This window comes from Colius striatus, chromosome 1 (assembly GCF_028858725.1).
Source record: "Colius striatus isolate bColStr4 chromosome 1, bColStr4.1.hap1, whole genome shotgun sequence".
In the NCBI taxonomy this organism is placed as follows: Eukaryota; Metazoa; Chordata; class Aves; order Coliiformes; family Coliidae; genus Colius; species Colius striatus.
Window position 1 is genome coordinate 200317032 of NC_084759.1, and position 19951 is coordinate 200336982.

General features: G+C 47.5%; 1 protein-coding gene across 1 annotated transcript in view; it reads left to right on the forward strand.

Moving 5' to 3' along the window:
- The first annotated feature begins 883 nt into the window (after window positions 1–883).
- The window catches only part of CCDC3 (coiled-coil domain containing 3), a 44129-nt gene continuing 25061 nt past the window's right edge, over window positions 884–19951 (forward strand). The window contains exons 1-2 of the mRNA XM_062020309.1: window positions 884–1299; window positions 2241–2415. Coding sequence (XP_061876293.1) covers window positions 884–1299; window positions 2241–2415 — 591 coding nt within the window. The remainder of the gene's footprint in view (window positions 1300–2240; window positions 2416–19951) is intronic.

Here is a 19951-nt window from a genome sequence, read left to right on the forward strand (position 1 = left end):
TTCTCTATCCTCATTTGAAGTGAGAGCAGTGGGTGGCCAGGGTTAGAAGCTTCCACACACACACATCTTCAGTTTCCCAGGCTCTTCTTTTCCCAGCAGGCACTATGCACAGCACCCTGTTCCACTGGGACCCTCTCACTCCCAACACTCTAGGAGCCACCCCTTCACCTCCCAAAGCCATGGGTGTCACCAAGTGCCCACTCTGGGGCCCGGAGATGCCTGGCAGCAGTTGCCCCCACGCCAGGGTGTGCTTGCCCTTCTCGTCTCTGCCCTGTTACATCTTGATTCTTTACACTCTCCGTCCTGTCCACCTCTTCCCTTTGCAATCCTCCTCTTTGCAATCCTCTTTGCAACCCTGCCTTTGCATCCCTCCCCTTCGTATCCCTCCCTCTTCACCTCCCCCTTTGCACCTCTCTCATTTACATCCCTCCCCTTTGCCTCTCTGCCCCCTTCGCCTCTCTGCCTTTTTCCCATCCCTCCCCTTTGCGTCTCCCTGCTTCTCGCATCTCTGCCCCTGGGCACCCTCCTCCCCTCCACCCTTTCAATCTTTGCCCCTTTGCACCTCTGCCCTGCTTGGATCTCAGCCTTTGGGTATCTGCCTCCTGACATTCTCCCCTCCCACTTGCCCCCCCCAGTCCCTTTGCACCCCTTCTCTCTTCCCCGCTCCTTCGCATCTCCCCCCTCACTGCCTCTCGGTGCATTTGCACCTCTCCCCCAGCCCCCTCGCCGCCCGCATCCTCCGGGGAAGCCCTCAGCGTCTCCAGACCGTCCCCCTCGACACCCTTCCCCGGCTACACCCCGCGCTTCTCCCCCAACCCCCGTCCCCTGCCCTCCGGCCGCCGCTGCCCCCGGCCCGGCCGCCGCTGCCCCCGGCCCGGCCGCGATGCCGCCTGCGCCGCGGCTGCTGCCGTTGCTGGCGCTGGGGCTGGGGTCGTGGCTGGGGGGGCGAGCGGCCGGCGGAGGGGGCTGCCAATTGCCGGCCGAGTGGCGACCGCTGAGCGAGGGCTGCCGAGCCGAGCTGGCGGCGATCATCGTGTACGCCCGGGTGCTGGCCCTGCACCCCGATCCCTACGGCGCCTATAACTACCTGCCCTGGCAGAGGGGACCCCCGGGCGGCTCCCAGCAGGGAGCGGGAGGGGGGCTCTTTTATTCGGCCGAGATCGAGCTGCTGTGCGACCAGGCGTGGGGCAGCATGCTGGAGGTGCCCGCCGGCTCCCGCCTCAACCTCACCGGCCTCGGCTACTTCTCCTGCCACTCGCACACCGTCATGCAGGGCTACGCTTACTTCTTCTTCCTTCGGTGAGTCCCGGGATAACGAAAGGGGAGGCTTGGGGGGTGGTTCCGAGGCATCCCCGCGGCTGCGGCGGGGTTCGCTCCGTCCCGCCGCCGCGCTCTCTGCTCAGCGCCGGCTCCTCGGAGCATCCACCCCCAGTTTTATCGGGGGAAAAAAAGCCACCCAAACCCTAAAATACTCCAGCATGGAGGGAGGGCGGCAGATGTGCGGGGTGAGAAGCTCCTGGGTACTGCTGCTTCGGGGGATAGGCACAGCGCTGGTCTGAGGCAGCTCCTGTTCGCACAAGTTTGGCGTGAGAGATTAAGTCCTGACTCCAAAAACTCCCCCCGTAACTTTCTCTCGGCTCTCCCGAGTCCCAGCCAGAGCCTGACTTGGGGCTCATCGAAAGAATAAGAAAATAAACCACAAGGTGGGAACAGAGCCATCGCTGCGACCTTTCAATCCAAGAGCATTTGTGAAATGCTACTCAGAGGCTTGTTTTGAAATACTTGGTATATCCTTACACTGAGTGTGTAACAAAACACAGTTTGATGCCGTCTAGTGCTCTGTCAGTGGCAATATGTTTAAACACGTTTTGCACAAGTTATTTATTGACTGCTTGAAGGAGTACTTAACTCCAGGATCAAGGGCAAAGTGATGCCAATTCAGTAGGAACTATGGGCCAAAACATAAGTTTGCCTCATTCATGGGGGTTCATTGCTACCTGCAGGGTAGCAGGAGACTGTTGGGTCCTTAATGCTGCTGCCTGGTCTGGTCCTTCATGGTGGAAACTGCTGTCTTGGCAACTAAGTGGCAGGAGAGCCGAGAGCCATGTGCCAGCTAGAAGTCTGTCTGTGTGACTTTGGTAGCACTTGTTGAGCTGTGCAGAAGTACGAGGGGTGACTTCCACAGGAGAGCAAGTGCTGTGGAGCCTGACAGCGGGCTGCCTTGGCCATTTGTGTTTCAGAATGGATGAGAACTACATCCTCCTGCCACACGGAGTCAACTTCCAGGAGGCGATCTTCCCGGATACCCAGGAGAACAGAAGGATGTTCTCCAGCCTGTTCCAGTTTTCTAACTGCTCACAGGCACAGCATGTCTTGAGTTTCTCCAGTGACTGGGAGATTCAAGAGGACAATCGGGTAAGTGACTTATTTGCTCTCCTGGGCTTGTTTTCCAAGGGAGCACAGACACTCCCAAGTCATTTGCAAGCATATATATATATATATACATATATATGTTTGAATGCAGAGCAGCAGGTGCCTGATTTGCATGGTCCTTTGGTGATACGACTGGCAAAGTAACAAATTAGTATTAAGCTCTGTTTTCAAAGCTGACCTCTTAGCTCTTTAGCTTCCTGTGGACCTGAGCAAAGCATGGTATCAACCTGCTCATGACCTGTTGGAAATCAGTATTGCCTGCAATTCTGTTCTGCTCCACTCAGGTCATTCCTGGGTTTGCTGTCAGTAGACCCCAAACTTGAACTTCAGCTTGAAGATTTTGGGTTTTGCTTTTTGACTTTTGTGTTCATCTCATGTAGTGAGAGCAGTGCCTGGACTGTGACAAACTGCCCAGAGATTATTCTTGCCTAACTCCACCTAACAGCATAAATATCTACTGAACTAATTGCCTTGAGCTGTCTCTCTAGCAGCTGGGCAGAAACAGAGTCTTAAGAGCATGATTTGTTTGTATGATACCAGCACTTCTGAACAAGCTGAATGAAACACCTCTTTCTCCTCTCAAGGGAGCCCACAGCAAGAAGTTCTCTCGGCAATCCTCTCTTAAGACAGTACATTTTTGGTATGGAAAGTCCAATAATGACTGTTGTAAGTGGCTTCTAAGCCCCTTTATGGAGCTGTCATGTATGTAATAAAGGCAGGATTTATAAATGCTTCCATGGCAGTGAAGAGCAACCTGCAGTTATGTGTGTGAATGTTCTGGATGTGCATCTTCAGCTGCAAAAGTGGAACTTGGGAAGCTGTTCTAGTACCAAACCTTGTTTTATGAGGTTAGAGGTTTTAGATTGCTCTTTAGGTCAGGATGGACAGGCCATGTGCTGTCACTTGCTATGGATTCATCTAAGGCACAATATTTGCTTATGGCAGCAGAGGCACTAGTAACTTGTTTGGGAGCTGGAGAGAGGGAGCTTAATACCCAGCTGAGCCCTTTCCCTTCTCCATCTGGCTAACTGCCAGTGTCCAAAGTTTGAGCTGCTTTGTGGCCATCTGGCCAGTGACAGAACCCACTTCTTGGGATGCCCCTTGAGACAGAGTTTTCTCACTACTGATAGTTTGGGGAGTTAGTAAGGAACTGTGGTGTTCAAATATATATTTGGAGACAGCAGCAGGAATTGATGTTCAAGAGAAAATGAGTTCTTGCCATTAGATTGCAGAGCTGTAACCTTGGCTGGGCAAGAAGGGGGAGGCAGAGAGCCCAGATCCTGGCCCTGCCTCCTCCCTGCCAGACTGCAGGCTGCCCAGTGCCACAAGCAACATATTTGTCAAGTAAAGGCACTGCTGCTGCCAAATCCACAGATTTTCCTCCAGGAGAGGAAAGTGTCACTGGAGGACCACCAGATCCAACTCCCAGTGTCTGTAATGCCTTTGCAGGGTTTATTTAGCCACGCTGAGCTCAATGTGGGGGATCTTGATGGGCTGTGGCTCTTCTATGCCAGTGGTGAATCTCCCTGGTTAGCTTTAATGGAAATCACAAGGCAGAAGCCCCCAGGATAAGTTGGGGCAACCAAAAGTCTGTGTGTCAAAAGTGCATTTCAGCTGTTGTGCTCTTTGACCCTGGGCAGCTGTGAGCAGATTAGGGGGGATTAGAGCTGCTGGTCACACAGACCAGGGACTGGGGGCTTTACATACTTCAACACCCACCCGTTGAGTGAATGAATTGAGCACAACTGATGGACACTTTGTCTCTCCTTCGTAAGGAAAAGTAAAAGCTTCCTCTGCACCAGTTAAAAATAGCTTGGGCTGACTGTGCTCTCTCAGCTCCTGCATCTGTGTTTGTCCAGCTGAGCACTGGCTCCTGGCGCCTGTGTGCCCCAGCCTGGGAAGGGGATGGTGTTTCTGGCTGCTATGGTATTAAGGAATCTGTTCCCCAGCTCTTCCCAGTGAAGGTCTTTGCCTTGTCACATCCAATGGTGACTATCCCAGTTGCCACTGTGTCTACTCACATCCCATCACAGTGCAAACAATTTCCATTTCCCACTGTGCTCAGCTGAGCTGCCCCCCAGCTGTCTCCTGAGCTGAAACCTGGGGCACGTGCCAGTTTGTGGCACAGAAAGTGAGCATTAGTCAGAGAATTATTCTTGAAGAGGCTCTTTGGGAGCCTGGGATCACCCAAAGGAGGTTTCTGCCATGGTGTCAGGTTGTGGAGAGCTTGGACAAAGAGGGAAGGGTCTTCTGACGAGGATCACACTGAAGTGAGGAGTCAGGGGTGTTGTTGCTGTGTACTGGCATAAATGGCTAATTAAAATCCATCACAGATGTTTTGTGCACTAAGAGGACAAATATGGAAACATTGAGATCCTCAGAGCAGAAGACAGCTGAGGTGAAGGTCTGGTTTCAGGAGTTAGTAGGTAAGGTCCTACCTGTGGGTTTTGGGACAGCTGCTTGCAAGGATATCTTAAAAAGCATCTCTGTCAAAAACAGCATGACCAAGTAGGTTTGGAATAAAGTTATGATGGAATCTCCTGTTTACAGCTGTATCCCATATTCCAAAAGACTTTTTGTATTTTGCTTATGGCCTTGTACCTTACTCTTGACATACTTCTGGGGTGGGTATTTTTAGGGACAATGCAGTGTTGAAAACATGTGCAGCTGCAATGAATAGTTTATGTTCGTAGCTCTGGGGTGCTCAGCCAGAAGGTGAGAGAACCTCATGATGGGTGAACATCTTTTGCCTCTTGTAATGCTGCTCCCAGCAAGAGGTTCCCTCTGCAGGGTGTGCCTGAGCCTGTGGAGCAGAGGACCCAAAGGTGACCACTGACATCCTGCCCTCCTCATCACTCTCTTCTCTTTGTCATGCTCCTTGCATGCAGGCAGCCTTGTCTGGGCTGTCCCAACGAGTGACACAAGAAAAACCCTGACAGCTCCTTCTCCTCCTCCCAGCAAGTGTGTCTGATGATGCAAAAGAGATCAAAGAGATCACAGAATCACAGAATCTTTAGGGTTGGGAGGGACCTCAAAAGCACATCCAGTGCAACCCCCCTGCCAGAGCAGGAGCACCTAGAGTAGGACACACAGGAACTCGTCCAGTGGGTTTTGAATGTCTCCAGAGAAAGAGACTCCACAACCCATCTGGGCAGCCTGTGCCAGTGCTCCCTCACATGAACAGAGAAGAAATTATTCCTTGTATTTCTTTGGAGCCTCTTGTGTTCCAGTTTATACCCATTGCTCCTTCTCCTGTCATTGGCCATCATAGAGAAGAGCCTGGCTCCATCCTCCTGACTTCTTGATGCCCTTGGATGTGCCACCTGCCTTCTCCATCGTGGGGAAACACTTATAGTTTTTGGAAAGCCTCATGGCACATAGTGAAAAGAGGCCAGACCCTAGGCACATCTTGTTGGGGATAACACATTCCCCATCCTGGCCTTGCTGCTGTCACTGGAAGCTAATTCCAGATGTGTTTGTAAGCTCCTTGCTGTCTGGGCTGATGGCCAAATACTGCTTTCCATAGTTTTCCAATAACCTCATAGTCTCATAAATTCCCTCAGGTGCTTGTTCTGGTCACTCTGGAGAGCAGTGGTTAGCTCCAGCTTTCATTTCTTTAGGTACTTGCATTTTGGCTTTGATTTTCGCAGAGGCAGTAATTAATTGTGTTCCATCCTGACTTTTCTCACAGCCCCTTATTGATGTTTACAGAGCTCCTGCTTTACATTGCAGCCATTTCCCCAAGGCTGTTGCTAAAGCCCTGAGCTCCCACCAGGCTTTAGGTTGGAGCTGGGCTTGCAATGAGTGGCTACAACTTCTTGCAGAGCAATGGGCCTCTTCTTGCAGTACATTGTAAGTACCTGGGTCCCAGGTTTGGCCCAGTCCCAAGGCTGATCTTGATGGAGGTAATAACACAGAAACACTCATTTTCCACTTTTAGAATTACAGTTTTAGTCAATTCTTCCCACCCTCTGCCCCTGGGAGAAATGCAGTATTCGCCTTTCCAAGGAATCCTGCAGTCACAGCAGTTTCTTTTAATAAGGTGCTTTTATTAAAGAAAAGAACAATTAAGAAGTAATAAAAACCTAAGTAAAATCTTTGAAAGGTCCATGTTTTTACCCACATCTCATGTTGGCCCCTGAAGGAAGAACTGCAGATGTATCAAAGAGTTTGTGAAGTCTGACAGCCCCATACGTGGCTGGGACAGCTTCTCCTGTGCCGGCCGGTGTGCAGCCTCTGGGTCACTCCTGCCTCGGGAAACCACCTCAGACAACCCTTTTCCTTTACTCCCTGCTTGCCCCTAAAATTACTCACAAACTCCTTTGTGCCACCCAGTTCTGATGCAGGATTACTGACATTTTTAGGGAGCAGCCTTGTGACCTTTTCTTGCTCAAAAAGGAGGTTTTTTGGGGGAAACAGGGATGAGCATGCAGCGGTGCAGCCAGCATCATCCTCCTCCAGGGACAGAGAAGGGGAACAGAAAAATCCCAAAAGCCTGGGGAGCATCTGCATGTGCCAATGCCTCTTTCTCACAACAACTTTTTCTTATGGCAAAGTGACAGATGATACTTTTCTACACGCAGGGTTGATTTCTGCTTGCTCAAGCTGGGAGCTGGGAATTGCTCTTGTGGTTTCTCCCTCTCACAGTGCCTTCTGCTAAGCCTCGGGGTGACAAAGTGAGTTGGGATTGAAATCTTGCCTCCCCTGCAGAGTTTTACCATTTTAGTGCAAATCTAGAGTCTGTAATTTCTCCTTCTGACTTGGCTGTTCTGCAGGGTTGTGCAATGTGTAAAGAAGATGTCTGTAGAAGTGTCTAACAGTGCTTACAGTTAGTTATAGGGGCTTTAACTCCTGATTTTGTCAACAGGTCAGTAAGGAAACATGGTCTTTTGGCCTCCCTTTTATTCATGTGGGAGAGTTGCAGAATGTCCCTATGTGCATCATAACAGGGGAATAACAGCGTGTGTCAAACCCATCACTGTGTGAGAGCACTGGCACTGTGATAAAGCTCACGGAAATGAAGGAGTCCAATAGCTTTAATTAAACTCAGATTGCAGGGAGAGATTACATCTTTTATTAAGCCTCCCTCCTCGCATTGCCTCTTCTCTCAAGCATCAGAACCACAACCATGTTGTTACTTCAATTGCTTTTGATGAATGGACTTGCCTTCTGAGAGACCTCCGGAGATTTATCTGAGTTATAATAAAGCTTTCATGAGAGTAGTCAGTGTGCCAAATAAAAAGCAAGGTAATTAGTGGGTTAGCAGAGCAGTCTGCAAGTATCTGCTTATCATCTTTGGGCCTGGCTCTTTGACTGCTCTAACAACCTGATGACTCGGTTAGGACACCTGCAAGGCTTTGGAGCAGCTGAAAAGGCAGCTGGATCAGAAACAAAATGTAATTGCATAAATGGCCTTGCCATTATTATTCAAAGGAAAAATTAAATGAGATGGCATTCTTCCTCTGTGAAAGCAGAAGTAATAGGTTCTGAACTACTTATATCTTAGCAAAGGCTGTGTGCATGAACTGGGAGCCACTGGGTCGTATCATTCCCTGAACCTGTCTGTGGGCAGCAGAGCATTTGCAGTGGGGCATCTCCCTTATGATGGATGGCTGAGGGAGCTGGGGCTCTTTAGTTTGGAGAAGAGGAGACTGAGGAGTGACCTCATTAATGTTTACAAATATCTAAAGAGCAGGTGTCAGGAGGATGGAGGCAGGCTGTTCTCAATGATGGCCAATGATAGGATAAGGGGCAATGGGTATAAACTGGAAAATAAGAGGTTCCAAAGAAATACAAGGAAGAATCTCTTCCTTGTTGAGGTGAGGGAGCACTGGCACAGGCTGCCCAGATGGGGTGTGGAGTCTCTTTCTCTGGAGACATTCCAAATTCACCTGGATGAGTTCCTGTGTGACCTGCTCTAGATGCTCCTGCTCTGGCAGGGGGGTTGCACTGGATGTGCTTTTGAGGTCCCTTCCAACCCTAAAGATTCTGTGATTCCATGGTCCCAGCCCATCTCTTCCCCAGTGCTCTCAGCCAGGCAGATGGCCATGGATCTCATTCACAGGACAGAGAAATAGCCACATCCACAAAAGACCTTTGGGCTACCAGAGAAGAGCTTGCTCATGTGACACTTGGCATGGGGAGCTGTTTTGATCTCTCTCCTCAGGCAACATGCTTCAGCAGAAAGGAAAAGAAGAAGGGAAGTTGGAGAAGCTCCCATCATTTTTCTGACAGCCCTATTTTTCAGTCTGATTATATAGTATCATGGCTAGTTACCTGCTGGAGAGAAGCTGAGCTGCCTTGGGTGTAGGGATAAAAGCTCTACCTGCTGAGGCTGAAATGGATATTGGTGATGCTGAGGGTGACTCCACTAAGGGAATCATGAGAAGCCTGGGCAGTAGAAAAAAAAAGCTGATGACTGTAATGGATTTCAGCTGAAATTCATCCATGGAGAGAAAATGAAAAAACAATTTGTTTTTTCTCTTGAAGAGTTAAGAACTTCTCTTCAGGAGTTCCCTCTCTGATCTGAGTTCTGGGAGTGTCACAGGGCTGGAAAATGCTGCAGTCCAGAGCCAGCAGTTTTAGGGGAAGAACTGGTCTGGAAAAGGGCAAGCAGCAGCCTGGCTTGGTTAAGACAGTTTTGTTTAATTCCCATGTACTAGCCTTTTGTGTCTGCTGGTGGCATGAGCCATGTAAATGATCCTCCCTTCTCTGGCCCTGAGTTACTAGGCAAATGGAAAAAATTCTCAGTACAAATCAGTGCTACATGGCAAGGGCAAGGCAAAAAGACCTTGAAAGAGATGAAAGGAAGGTCCAATATGCAGAAGCTTGAAAATTTACATTTGGTTTCTTTTCCTGACATTTGCTAGAAGGGTTGTTGCTCCATTAGCTTTAATAGCATGATAGAAAGTGTATATGGCTTCTGGGTTGTTTTCATAGTGATTTACAGTGCTTCTGTTTTCCTCCCAGAAACCCACCCAGAGTGTATCCCCTCCCTGTGATCTGTGTTTAATTTGAATACATGTAAGCAATATTAGATGAAATGGAGAACTGCTGACAAGTGTCTGGGATGAGGAGAGACCATGAGACAGTTGATATTTTTGGGGAACACCCCCAAGAGTCTTTTGGCATAAAGATGGCATTGACACATTTCCAAACCTTCCCACCCAACTAGAGACAGAGGATTCTTAGAGCTCTGATTGGCATCTCCCTATCAGTTTTCTGTCTTCCCACATGCAGACGAGCTTCTACAGTACAGAATAAAAGATCACAAAGGAGTACACAATAGGCTTATTCACAGGATGTTTCCATTGCATATGGTCTTTACCATATTTATAGCACCCAGGAGAGATGTTCTGAGGGCTTCCCAGGAGAAAAATGGGGAAATGTATCTGGTTTTAGGGTATCTCGTAGTGGCATCTTATTTCTGTGTCAGAAGGCAGGTTGGCTGACAGCCATATGCCATGTAGGAGGGGTGACCTGAGGCAGGATGGGAGCCTTGAATTTAATACTGGTTGGGAACAGTCTGAATTTGGAGTTGAATAAAGAGTTTTTGCCCACCATCTGAACTCTTTCCCCACTGGCAGCCGTGACTGGTGGAGTGCTGCCAAGGTGAGGCCTCCGCTTAGCACCCTCCTGGTACTAAAATGGGTGCAGGATGAGGTGAGAGGAGTCCCAGAACAACATCCCAGCTCCTGGTGAATGAGTCTAGATCAACTTGCTCCCTATTAAGCAGTGCAGATTACTTCAGAGCACGGCTCTCTCTCTGACTATGGCTCAGGCACATCCACATACATGATACCCTTAAGAATACTTCTGCCAAGCAGGCAAAGCTTAGACAGCTATGGGGATGTTGAGTTTATGTACATGGCTGCCTCCTCCAAAGGGCAAAGCAACAATCCTTCCAGGAACTGGCAGTGAATAAAGACCCACATGGCTCCAGGCTGCTTTTAATTATCCAGAGCCACAATTTTAAGAAGCTCTGCCAAATCCACTAAATCATTCTGGATTTCATGGCACGAGGCTATCTGCTGCTGTTCATAAATGAGGTGATGGGCAGGCATCTGACCCCAGCCCCAGGACACCTTTTGGCTCTCCATCTGGCTTCTACTGCCACAGGAGTGGGAAACTGCTGGTGGCCCCAGAGGAAGCTGGTCATTGCAGATTGATCTCTGCACACAAAGATGGGTGTGAAGAGACCTCATTGTCTCTCCTGTGTTTCGAATCCGAGGCTGGAGGCATGCTCTGCCTTTGGGGTTTCCAGCCCAGAGGTGTTTGGAAGATGTGTGGTGGTGCTGCTGAGCACAAATCCTGCCACAGTCCTTGCTTAGCTGGACAGATTTTTTTGAAGACCCTTCATCCCTAACTCTGAGCCAAGGGAATGTGTTTCCCAGCCATGCTGGAAAGATGCAGCTGCCTGGCTGGGGCTAACTCCATAGTGTGCAGCATAGGTAAGATGTCACTGCTGTTGTCTTAGGATAGGGAGGAGAGAGGGGATTTTCACTGAGCAGGTCACATTCCCTCTGTGTTCACACAGAAGGGGCTGAAATGGGAGATATCTCTCAGAGGAGGGCAGTGGAAGGTTTGAAGCTACACCTCTGAGCATCTGTGTATGAAGGTAGGCTGCAAATTGCAGCACTGTAAGGAGGAGTGGACCTCTTCCATACTCTCTGCAGACATCAGGGTCATGGGAAAAGGAGCAATAAGAACACATGAGGAGGATGACTTTGGTCCTCTGTCTCCTTCCCTGATTCCTCTGCTTTTCTGCCCTGCCCTCCTGTTCATGGCCTTCCCAGCAGGGGAAGGTGAGAGAGGACATCTGACACCACAGACTATGAGGGGTGAGAGCACTGATTTATCTGGAGAGCTACTGGAAGATGCTCAAATATGACTCCTGTCATCCCCACTTTCTGTAACCCACTGAGACTATTTCAGTGCTTTTGATTGGGTTGGGAACAGGAGGAAAAACCAAACACCTGAGCTGGATGCAGCTGGCCCTTCAACTGCTTGGATTTCCTTAGATCTTGGTTTGGGCCAGATGTTTAGGGAATACATTCAGATTGAGTCTCAGGCAAGTTTTCTGGGCCAGAGCAGTCAAAATGAAGTAAGTCATGTGGACCATGGTTCCTGGGCCAGGATCTGTCCTTGAAGCATCCATTGCTCCTACAGCTGCTGTGGGCACATTGAGTCTTTGGTTTAGTTACTGACCCCCGTGCACCTTGAATCCAGGGAAAAGTTTTTCCACTTTCTTCTGGTCTTTCCATTTCTCTTATCCTCCTGACTCATCTGTGAGATAGATACAGAAAAAGATGGAGCAAAGCATTGACTAAAATCAACACCTTCCAAAAACCAGTGGGCAGATGAGACATCTGTAATACTGCCTGTAACCAGATCAGCCATTATGGCTTGAAGGGAGATGAGATCTTTCAATCTGGGACATATTTTCTCCCAGCCCATGCATTTTGATGTTTATTTTCACCATGTTGACTCTGAGGCTGCAGTGCTTTGAATCCCTAATGGAAGCTGCAAGTGGAGCCTATCAAAGCCCATCCTGCTTTCACTAGTCACTTTGCCTTTCCACACTCCCCAGGAGAAGTGTCCTTGCCCCTTGTGCTCAGCCAGCACTGGCCACTCAGTCCTGTGCTTGCCTTCACTGCCAGCCCTGGAAGCACACAGCACCTTGCAGCAGCTAATGCAAAGTGACAAACAAGAGAGGCTGGTTTCAGGGGACCAGAACTGTGAGGTGTCAGTGTGACTAATTGCAGCTGGATGCTGCTGAAATGGTCACAGGTGCCTCTGGCAGCTGAGTGAGTGACTGCCTCCTTTTGCTGTCCCTGTTTGTTTTTGGAAGAACTCAGCTACTTCAGTTATCTTTAAAATGAATGATGGTAGGGAAAAATGTACTGAGGGAGAAGGAGGTTTCTGTGACACTGTGATGTGGAGGGGAAATAACATGGCTAGAAAGCCAGGCCTCAGTTTCTTCCGAAAAACCTCAGAGCAAGCAAGGAAATACTTGCTGAGATCTGAAAGCATTTAATGGACTTGCTTTGCAGTATTGTTGCATTTCCTAGATCAGGGGGGAACCAGTAGAAGTCCTAGATACTGCAAGGGGGAATGTCAGTGCAGTGTTTTGTGTTGAGGCAAGGTGTGGGACTCAAATGCAGCCTAGTACCTACATACTGTGATCCTGAACTGACTCACATTTATCACCATGCAGAGGGAACAGGAGAACTCTTCCCATTCTGCAGATGGTAGAAGAAAGGCTGGCATTTAGGCTCTGTGTCTCAGGCCAATGGAGACAATTCTCTTTGACCCAGGATTTATCACCACTGTGATTAGAAACAACTATCTAAATACTTTGTCTGTCTGGAAACACTAAATCCTGTGCCCTTCCCCTTCCTTCTCCACAGCTTCCAGCCTTGTTGCACAGGCAGTGCCATACTTCAAGTAATGAGACCTGTTCAGATGGGTGACCCATAAGCAATTGGGGTTTGGTTTTATTCAAACCAAAGCATGTTGGTGGTACGAAGTCTGGCTTACTTCTTTGGGTGGACAGTGATGTGTGTCCTCTTCATCGCCTCAAAATGCAGTCAATCAGCTCTGCTGTCTTCACTGTATACCCATTTCAGAGCACATTTATTTGTTTGGCATGGTTTTTGTCTTTCCAGAGCTGTTAGACGAGGTCTGAACACAATTATGTTCTTCTGGATGTTTTTGATTACATTTTTCACTGGAAAAAATGTAGTTAGTTGCTTAACTGGATGGTAAGGAGAGAAAGGAAGGAAAGTCAAAGTGAAGGAACAGCTTGTACTGAGTATAGGAGTAGAAATTCAGATGCTGTAAGTTCCCATTTCCATCACATGAGGAAAGAAGTTGGGTTTCAGAGCCTTTGAAGGACGAACATAGCAGCCACATTCTCTCAAAGTCCTCTATTTTGTTGCAGAGCAAGGAATCTCTTTTCCACCTTAAAAGCATCATCATGGGATATGGAAGAGGAGGGGTAACGAGAAATGAGTTTAGCCACAGCAGCTATGGGAGACCTCTACCAGATGCCAGCCCATGGTTTTAAAGAGCTTTGAGTTTTCAGATATATGGGAGAGAGCTTATTCATGGTCCATAAAAGATCCCTTAAAGTGAGAATCTCTGTGCACATGATTTATCTGTGGCAAGGAAACAGGCAGCTTATTCTTGGTCTGTAAGTACTTCTGTTGGGGAAGCATCTCTAAGTAGAGACAAAAATAACAGAAGTAAATGAGAGAAAACTTTAAAACCCCATGAAAATAGGAAATGAGGAAGTAATCTACTGAAATGTGTAGCCAACTCACGTGGTGAAATCTGCATCAGGTACAGAGCTTGGGTCAAGCTGGGAGATTGTGACATTCTCCTGCTGCTGCTTGCCTTTGGAGGAGGTCCATGACATGGCTCAGGGAAGGACTACACAGGGTTTCAGAGTGCTCTGTCCCCATCCACTTATTCCTCAAAGTGGATGGCTGTGACGACAGCAGGGACTTCCTCCCTCTGAAGAGGCTTCAGGTCTCCCATGTTGTGGCTGAGCAGCTCCAGGAGGTACCAGATAGCATCCAAAGCCTCTCTCCATCAGCTGCATTAAAAAAGGCTACTTAGAAGTGAATTCTTCTAAAAATGACTTGCAAGTTCCCTGGGCCCTTCAGACAGCTACAGCCATGCTGAGCATGAATGCTGATGTTGAGAAAAGCCTGTGGGCTGGAAATGAACAGTTTTAAGAAGACTCCAGGGAAGGGTTGTTACTGCTATCAGTGACTGTCCTTATACATGTTTTAGGCTCAGGCACGTTTTGTCTGAGTTCAGTGAACACTTCACAACATGTCCCTTGGAATCCTAATGGAGCCTTTGTTTTCTTAAGTCTCGATTTCAAAGGACAAGGGATCAAATGTGACTCTTGGTTCTTTTCCCAAAGGTGCAGAACAGTAGATTAAATGTATCCTGGAAACAGTATTTTATGGTCAAAACTTTCCCACTGCAATAAAAATGGCTCAAAACTACATCCACTGATAAAACCCATCAATATTTAGCCATACCTAGAAGGCACCTGAAGTATTGCAGGGAAATGTCCTGGTGCTTCCAAGTCAGTGGCACTCTGGAGCTGCTGGAATGCATCGTGCTGCTTACAGATGGTTGTTGATCCAGAAACTTATTGCAGGTGTTGAGAAGCTTGTTTATCACAGCATCTGGATAGATAAGGGCTAAACCCAAAATCTCTGACTGGAGGCATCCCTGAGTCCTGCCTGTTCTGTGTCTGGATTTCAGGCCTGACCCTTGATTCCTGCTCATTGTCAGAAACATCTGAAACATTGGCAGCCTCCTGTGGTCCCTGCTAACAAAGTGATGTTTGTCACGCTCTGGTAATTGCATTTGCTATGGTATTTACAGCATTTCCTATGTTTTGAAATGGAGAAAACTCAGGCTTCCCAGGGCTAAGTGTGTTCTCTAACCTGCTCCTAAGCCCACTTGTAGGCTGAGGGAGCTGGGGCTCTTTAGCTTGGAGGAGACTGAGGGGTGATCTCATTAATGTTTACAAATATGTAAAGGGTGGGTGTCAGGAGGCTGGAGCCAGGCTGTTCTCAGTGATGGCCAATGACAGGATAAGAGGCAATGGGTATAAGCTGGAGCATAAGAGGTTCCAAAGAAATACAAGGAAGAATTTCTTCCTTGTTGAGGTGAGGGAGCACTGGCACAGGCTGCCCAGATGGGTTGTGGAGTCTCCTTCTCTGGGAACATTCCAAATTCACCTGGATGAGTTCCTGTGTGACCTATTCTAGGTGCTCCTGCTCTGGCAGGGGGGTTCAACTGGATGATCTTTTAAGGTCCCTTCCAGCCCTTGAGATTCTGTGGTTCTGTGATTCTGATTAACGTATACATTGACAGTGTCCAGGAAGGTGTTATGCTACAACATCTTGACCATGATGGTGGCTTTGTCTCACTGTCTGTCTTTTCCTGTATATAGCAGTTCTCAGCTTAGATCCAGTGGATTCTGGAAAAGCTCAGAGCTTGAAACAAGCACTGCAGCCTGCCTGGGGTCCTCCTTCCATAACTGCTGCTGTATGGAACAGGTGGCTTGAATTTGGCTGGAGCTTATGAAGCATTTTGGAGTCTTTATCTTCTAGCTTGTAGAGTATTTTGGATCAGATTTGCTGAATGCATGTAAGATGTTGAATTTTGTTTTGTGGATTTCAATCCAATCTTCTAAATTGCTTTAAAGTAATTCCTTGTGTTTTGAAATCCACCCCCCCCCCTTTTAAAAATACTTGTTACAGTCTGATTTAAGAAATAGAATTGTAGAATCATAGAATCAATAGTGCAAAATGTGTAAAGAAAACTAGAAGCATTTTTCCAAATGGTGATAGGAAAAGAAAAAGCAAAAACCAAAGAAGACACATGTTGCCAACACTCTATCAAAAGGGCACACTGTCTCTCATCATAGAGAGCTTTAGACTCCAAAGCTTGTGGTAATACCCAGAGTAAGCTTTTTAATACAGGCAACATTGTTGGAACCATCATGTATGATGGCATTTTTACACTGGACTCTTTGACTTTAAGACTTTTTCTGTTTGATCTCCAAGCACTCACTCTAGATAGGACTCCAAACATATTTTTCCAGGCATTTGATATATAAATATTGTGGTTTGAGATTGGCTTCTTGGTTGGATTCTGTTTTTTAAGTAGCAGTTGAAAGGAATTAGGGAGCTTGTCAGTTACTCCTAAAATGTGAGGAAAGACTGAATTTTACTGTGTGCAAGACTCTGAAGTGCTGCAGCTCACAGCAGAATGGAGATAAGGAGGAGTCCTTTTGACAAGTGCTTCTGAATTGGTGCAAAACAGTGGGCTTCTGAGTTAAAAATGCAGAATACAAGTGAAGCTACAAAAGAAATGCAAGCTGTATGCTGGTTTGGTTTTAAGCTTGAAATGGAAATCAGGTTATATTCAAGTAATCCATCGAAGAGCTAAATATATTGTGCTTTGTATTGTCTACTTGGAGGGAGCACATCAAGTATTTCAAGCACTTCAACCTTATCCTAATTCTACTGAAACTCCCATTGACTTGAAAGGAAAAGGAATCCTGTGTTAAGGCATGTAGTCTCCTTTCTCCTCTTCCTGGGTTTGTGCTTGTGATTTGAGGAGGGTGCAATCTGTGCTTGTGATGGAAAAAGTTGGTGTGAGGAACTCTGGTCTCTTTTGGGCTGAAGGAAGCTAAAGATACCACGCAGAAGAACCAGCCAAGCCAACCACAATGTTACTTCTGTTTGGGGGTTTGAATAGAGGATTGCCTCCCACCAAAGGAAGGGAAGTGGAAAACTCCACTTCTGGAAGAGGAAAAAAGGCAGGAGATAGGATTGTCTCTTGTCATCATGAAACAAGAGTGGTGCCTGAAGAATAACAGGTGTCCTGGAAGATTTGCTCTTGACAATAACTGAAACGTTGTATTGGTTTATATCACCTCAAACCAGTATTCACAATTTGCAATTCCTTACATGGCCCCATTTCTGAGTAGAGCTGAACTTGAAAATAGAAGATACGATGATCAAAGAAGCTTGAGCATCATCTTTCTCAAGTGAATGATCAATTAGCCTAATAGTTGCAGTAGTCTCGAGGCCTGGTTGACCTCTTGAAGGGAGTCATGCCATATTTAACACAAAGGTCTAGCAATATTGTCAACTTGAACATTTGCAAGGAAAAGTTAAGAAAAGATTAATTGCTTAGCTGGACTGGTCCTCAGGCTTCCAGCTGCAGGCTCCTCAGGTGATGGGTTGCTGGGATGGTGTTTGCTGCAGTGGTCAGGGCTTGTTGGATACAAGATTTCTTAGACAATGCCATGGTTTTGCCCAGCCAGCAATGAAACACCATGACAGTCTCTCACTCAGTGTCCCCAATCCCTTCCCACTCTCCTTAGGATGGTGGAGGCCCCAGCAAAATGGGAGGGAAAAATAAAATAACCAAGGACCTTGTGGATTGAGACAAGGGCAGGGAGGGCTCACTGCCAGTTATGATTCTGGGTAAAACAGACTCCACTGCTCGACTTAGAGAGGAAAGTAAGGAAACTCTATTCTGCTACCTACTAGAAACAGAACAAAAAGCAAAACCAGGGCAGGACAATGAGAAAAAAAAGACAACCAGCACTTTAAGATCCCCCTCCCCCATCCCTCTTTTCTTCCTGGGCTCAGGTCACTGCTCCCCATATCTCTACCTCCTTCTGCCTCAGTGGTGCAGGGGTTAGGGAATGGGGAATGAGGTCAGTGTCTCACAGATGGGCTCTGCTGCTTCTCTCTTCAGAGGAGGACAACTCCTCACATTCTTCCCCTGCTCCAACATGGGATCCCTCCCACAGGACATAATCGTTAATGAACTTCTCTGGTGTGAGTTCTTCCCAACAGCTACAGCTTCTGCTCACAAACTCCCCCAGCATGGGACTTCTCTGTGGCCAACAGCATTCTGGGCACCTTCTGCTGCAAAGCCACCCTCCCATGAATTCACAGCCTCCTCTGGGCATAGTCACTACCTCTGGCGTGGGATCCTCTACGAACTGCCAACAACCTCAGCTTCACTAGTCCTCTCTACAGGATGCAGGGGAGTCATAGAATCATAGAATGGTAGGGTTGGAAGGGACCTTTAGAGATCATCCAGTCCAACCCCCTTGCAGAAGCAGGTCAACCTGAATCAGGTCACACAGGAACATGTCCAGGCGGGTCTTGAAGACCTCCAAGGTCTTCATCATCTCCTTCTCCTTCTTCATTCATCTCCTCCTCTCTTCCCTCACTGACCTTAGGGTCTGCATGGCTGCTTCTCTCTCATCCAAATCTTTCCACTACCAGCTGAAAAAGAAGGAAGAACAGCAAGAACAGGAAGGACCCTTCTCTTGTGTCTTCTTCTTCTTCTTCTTCAAAGTGATTGTGGAAGTGCCCAATTGGCTCAGCCCCAGAAGTGAGTCTGACTCAGAGCTGGGGAAGGTTTTGAGCAACTTCTTACCAGAGCCATCTTTACAGCCCCTTCTCCATTATCAGAAATGGCTCCACACAAACCCATGACAAACAACTTTGCTAACACATTAATGTCTACAATGTAAGCATCTAGAGCAGTATTTGCTTACTTAACCATAGGATCCTATGTCATTTGAATGTCCTAGGCTGGCCATGACCTATGTGCAGGGTTGGCAAATATGTCACAAAGGTTGTGGAAAACTCTAAACCATCTACAATGACAGATGGGGGATAGAAGCCCTCCTGCAAGTGCACATCACCTGAAATACACACAGCCTGAAATGAGGGCAGACACCTCCACTGGAGCAACTGGATTTTGTCCATGGAGCCAAGTGTCTAACCTAGAGCTAGATCCAGACCTGGAGAATATAAAGTGGAGCAAAGGTGTACAAAAAGAACCTCTTTCTGCTCATCAAAACATTTTTGAAGGTTTTGAATGGACTTGGCTTGAAGAATCAAAGTAATCATGCAAACAAAATTAAACCACAGCACTCTTGAAGAATGTTGGTTTTGTAGGGGTTTAAATGCTGTTGTAGTGAAAGGGAACTCAGGCCTGGAGTGCCAGTGAGATAAAGCACATTTTTACCTGGCATGGCATCACATTTGTTAAGTGATGACCTCAACCTTCAGAAACTTCACAAAGTGAAATCCAAAGTGAGTTGGAGGCCCTGTGTAAGGGAATTTTCTGAGAGTCCACTGAGACAGTGCCCAGGATTTGCAGGGTGCTTTGGCATCACTTTTCCTCTGCTGAGGGCCACAAAGGAAAGCTGCAGTATGAAATCCAGGGCCTGGAGTCATGTGTGGGCAGTTGCTCCTGGGGCTCTGTGAGCAGCAGTGGAATAGATTCCTCATTCTTCTGAGGGCTTTTCTGTAGAGGCTTGCTTCTCTACCTGCCAACAATAAAAGGATCCAGAGGAGAGCAGCCTCATCTACCAAAGGTCAGCTTTCATCAGTACTGGCCTTCAGGAATTCCCAGGAGATCAGGTAAATACTTAACCACTCTTAACCTAGTCTGAGTGCCATGGAGAAGTGAAGAGTCTTTTCCCAAGAGATGCCAGAAAACCCTGATGGACAGTTTAATGCTTGAGAGTTCAGGGCTGGAAAATCAGTGGATGTTCATCAACAGCAAAGGTCTCACCTCACCTCTGGTCCTGGAGTTTGTCCTCTCTTGTGTTGGAAACCAAATCATCTGCCTGGAAGGCCATGCTCTCATTTTACATGGGAACAGTGACATATTTTACTAACAAAAAAATACCACTGTAGGTGAGCTGAGGGGCTTTTGATCACTGTTCCTTCATAGCTACTCCTCCTTCATCTGCCTAACTTCCAGGGACAACCATGTAGGAGCTTCTGGAGATGAAAATCTCCATTTGGGACCTCATTTGTGGCTGTTTCAATTTTTTGTAATGATGTTGTTCCCACTGTACCTCCCAGGAGATGGGAGCTCCTTTCCAGCACCTTACTCAGCCTTGCCTTCTAAAACTGGCAGGAAACTATTTGCTATTGAT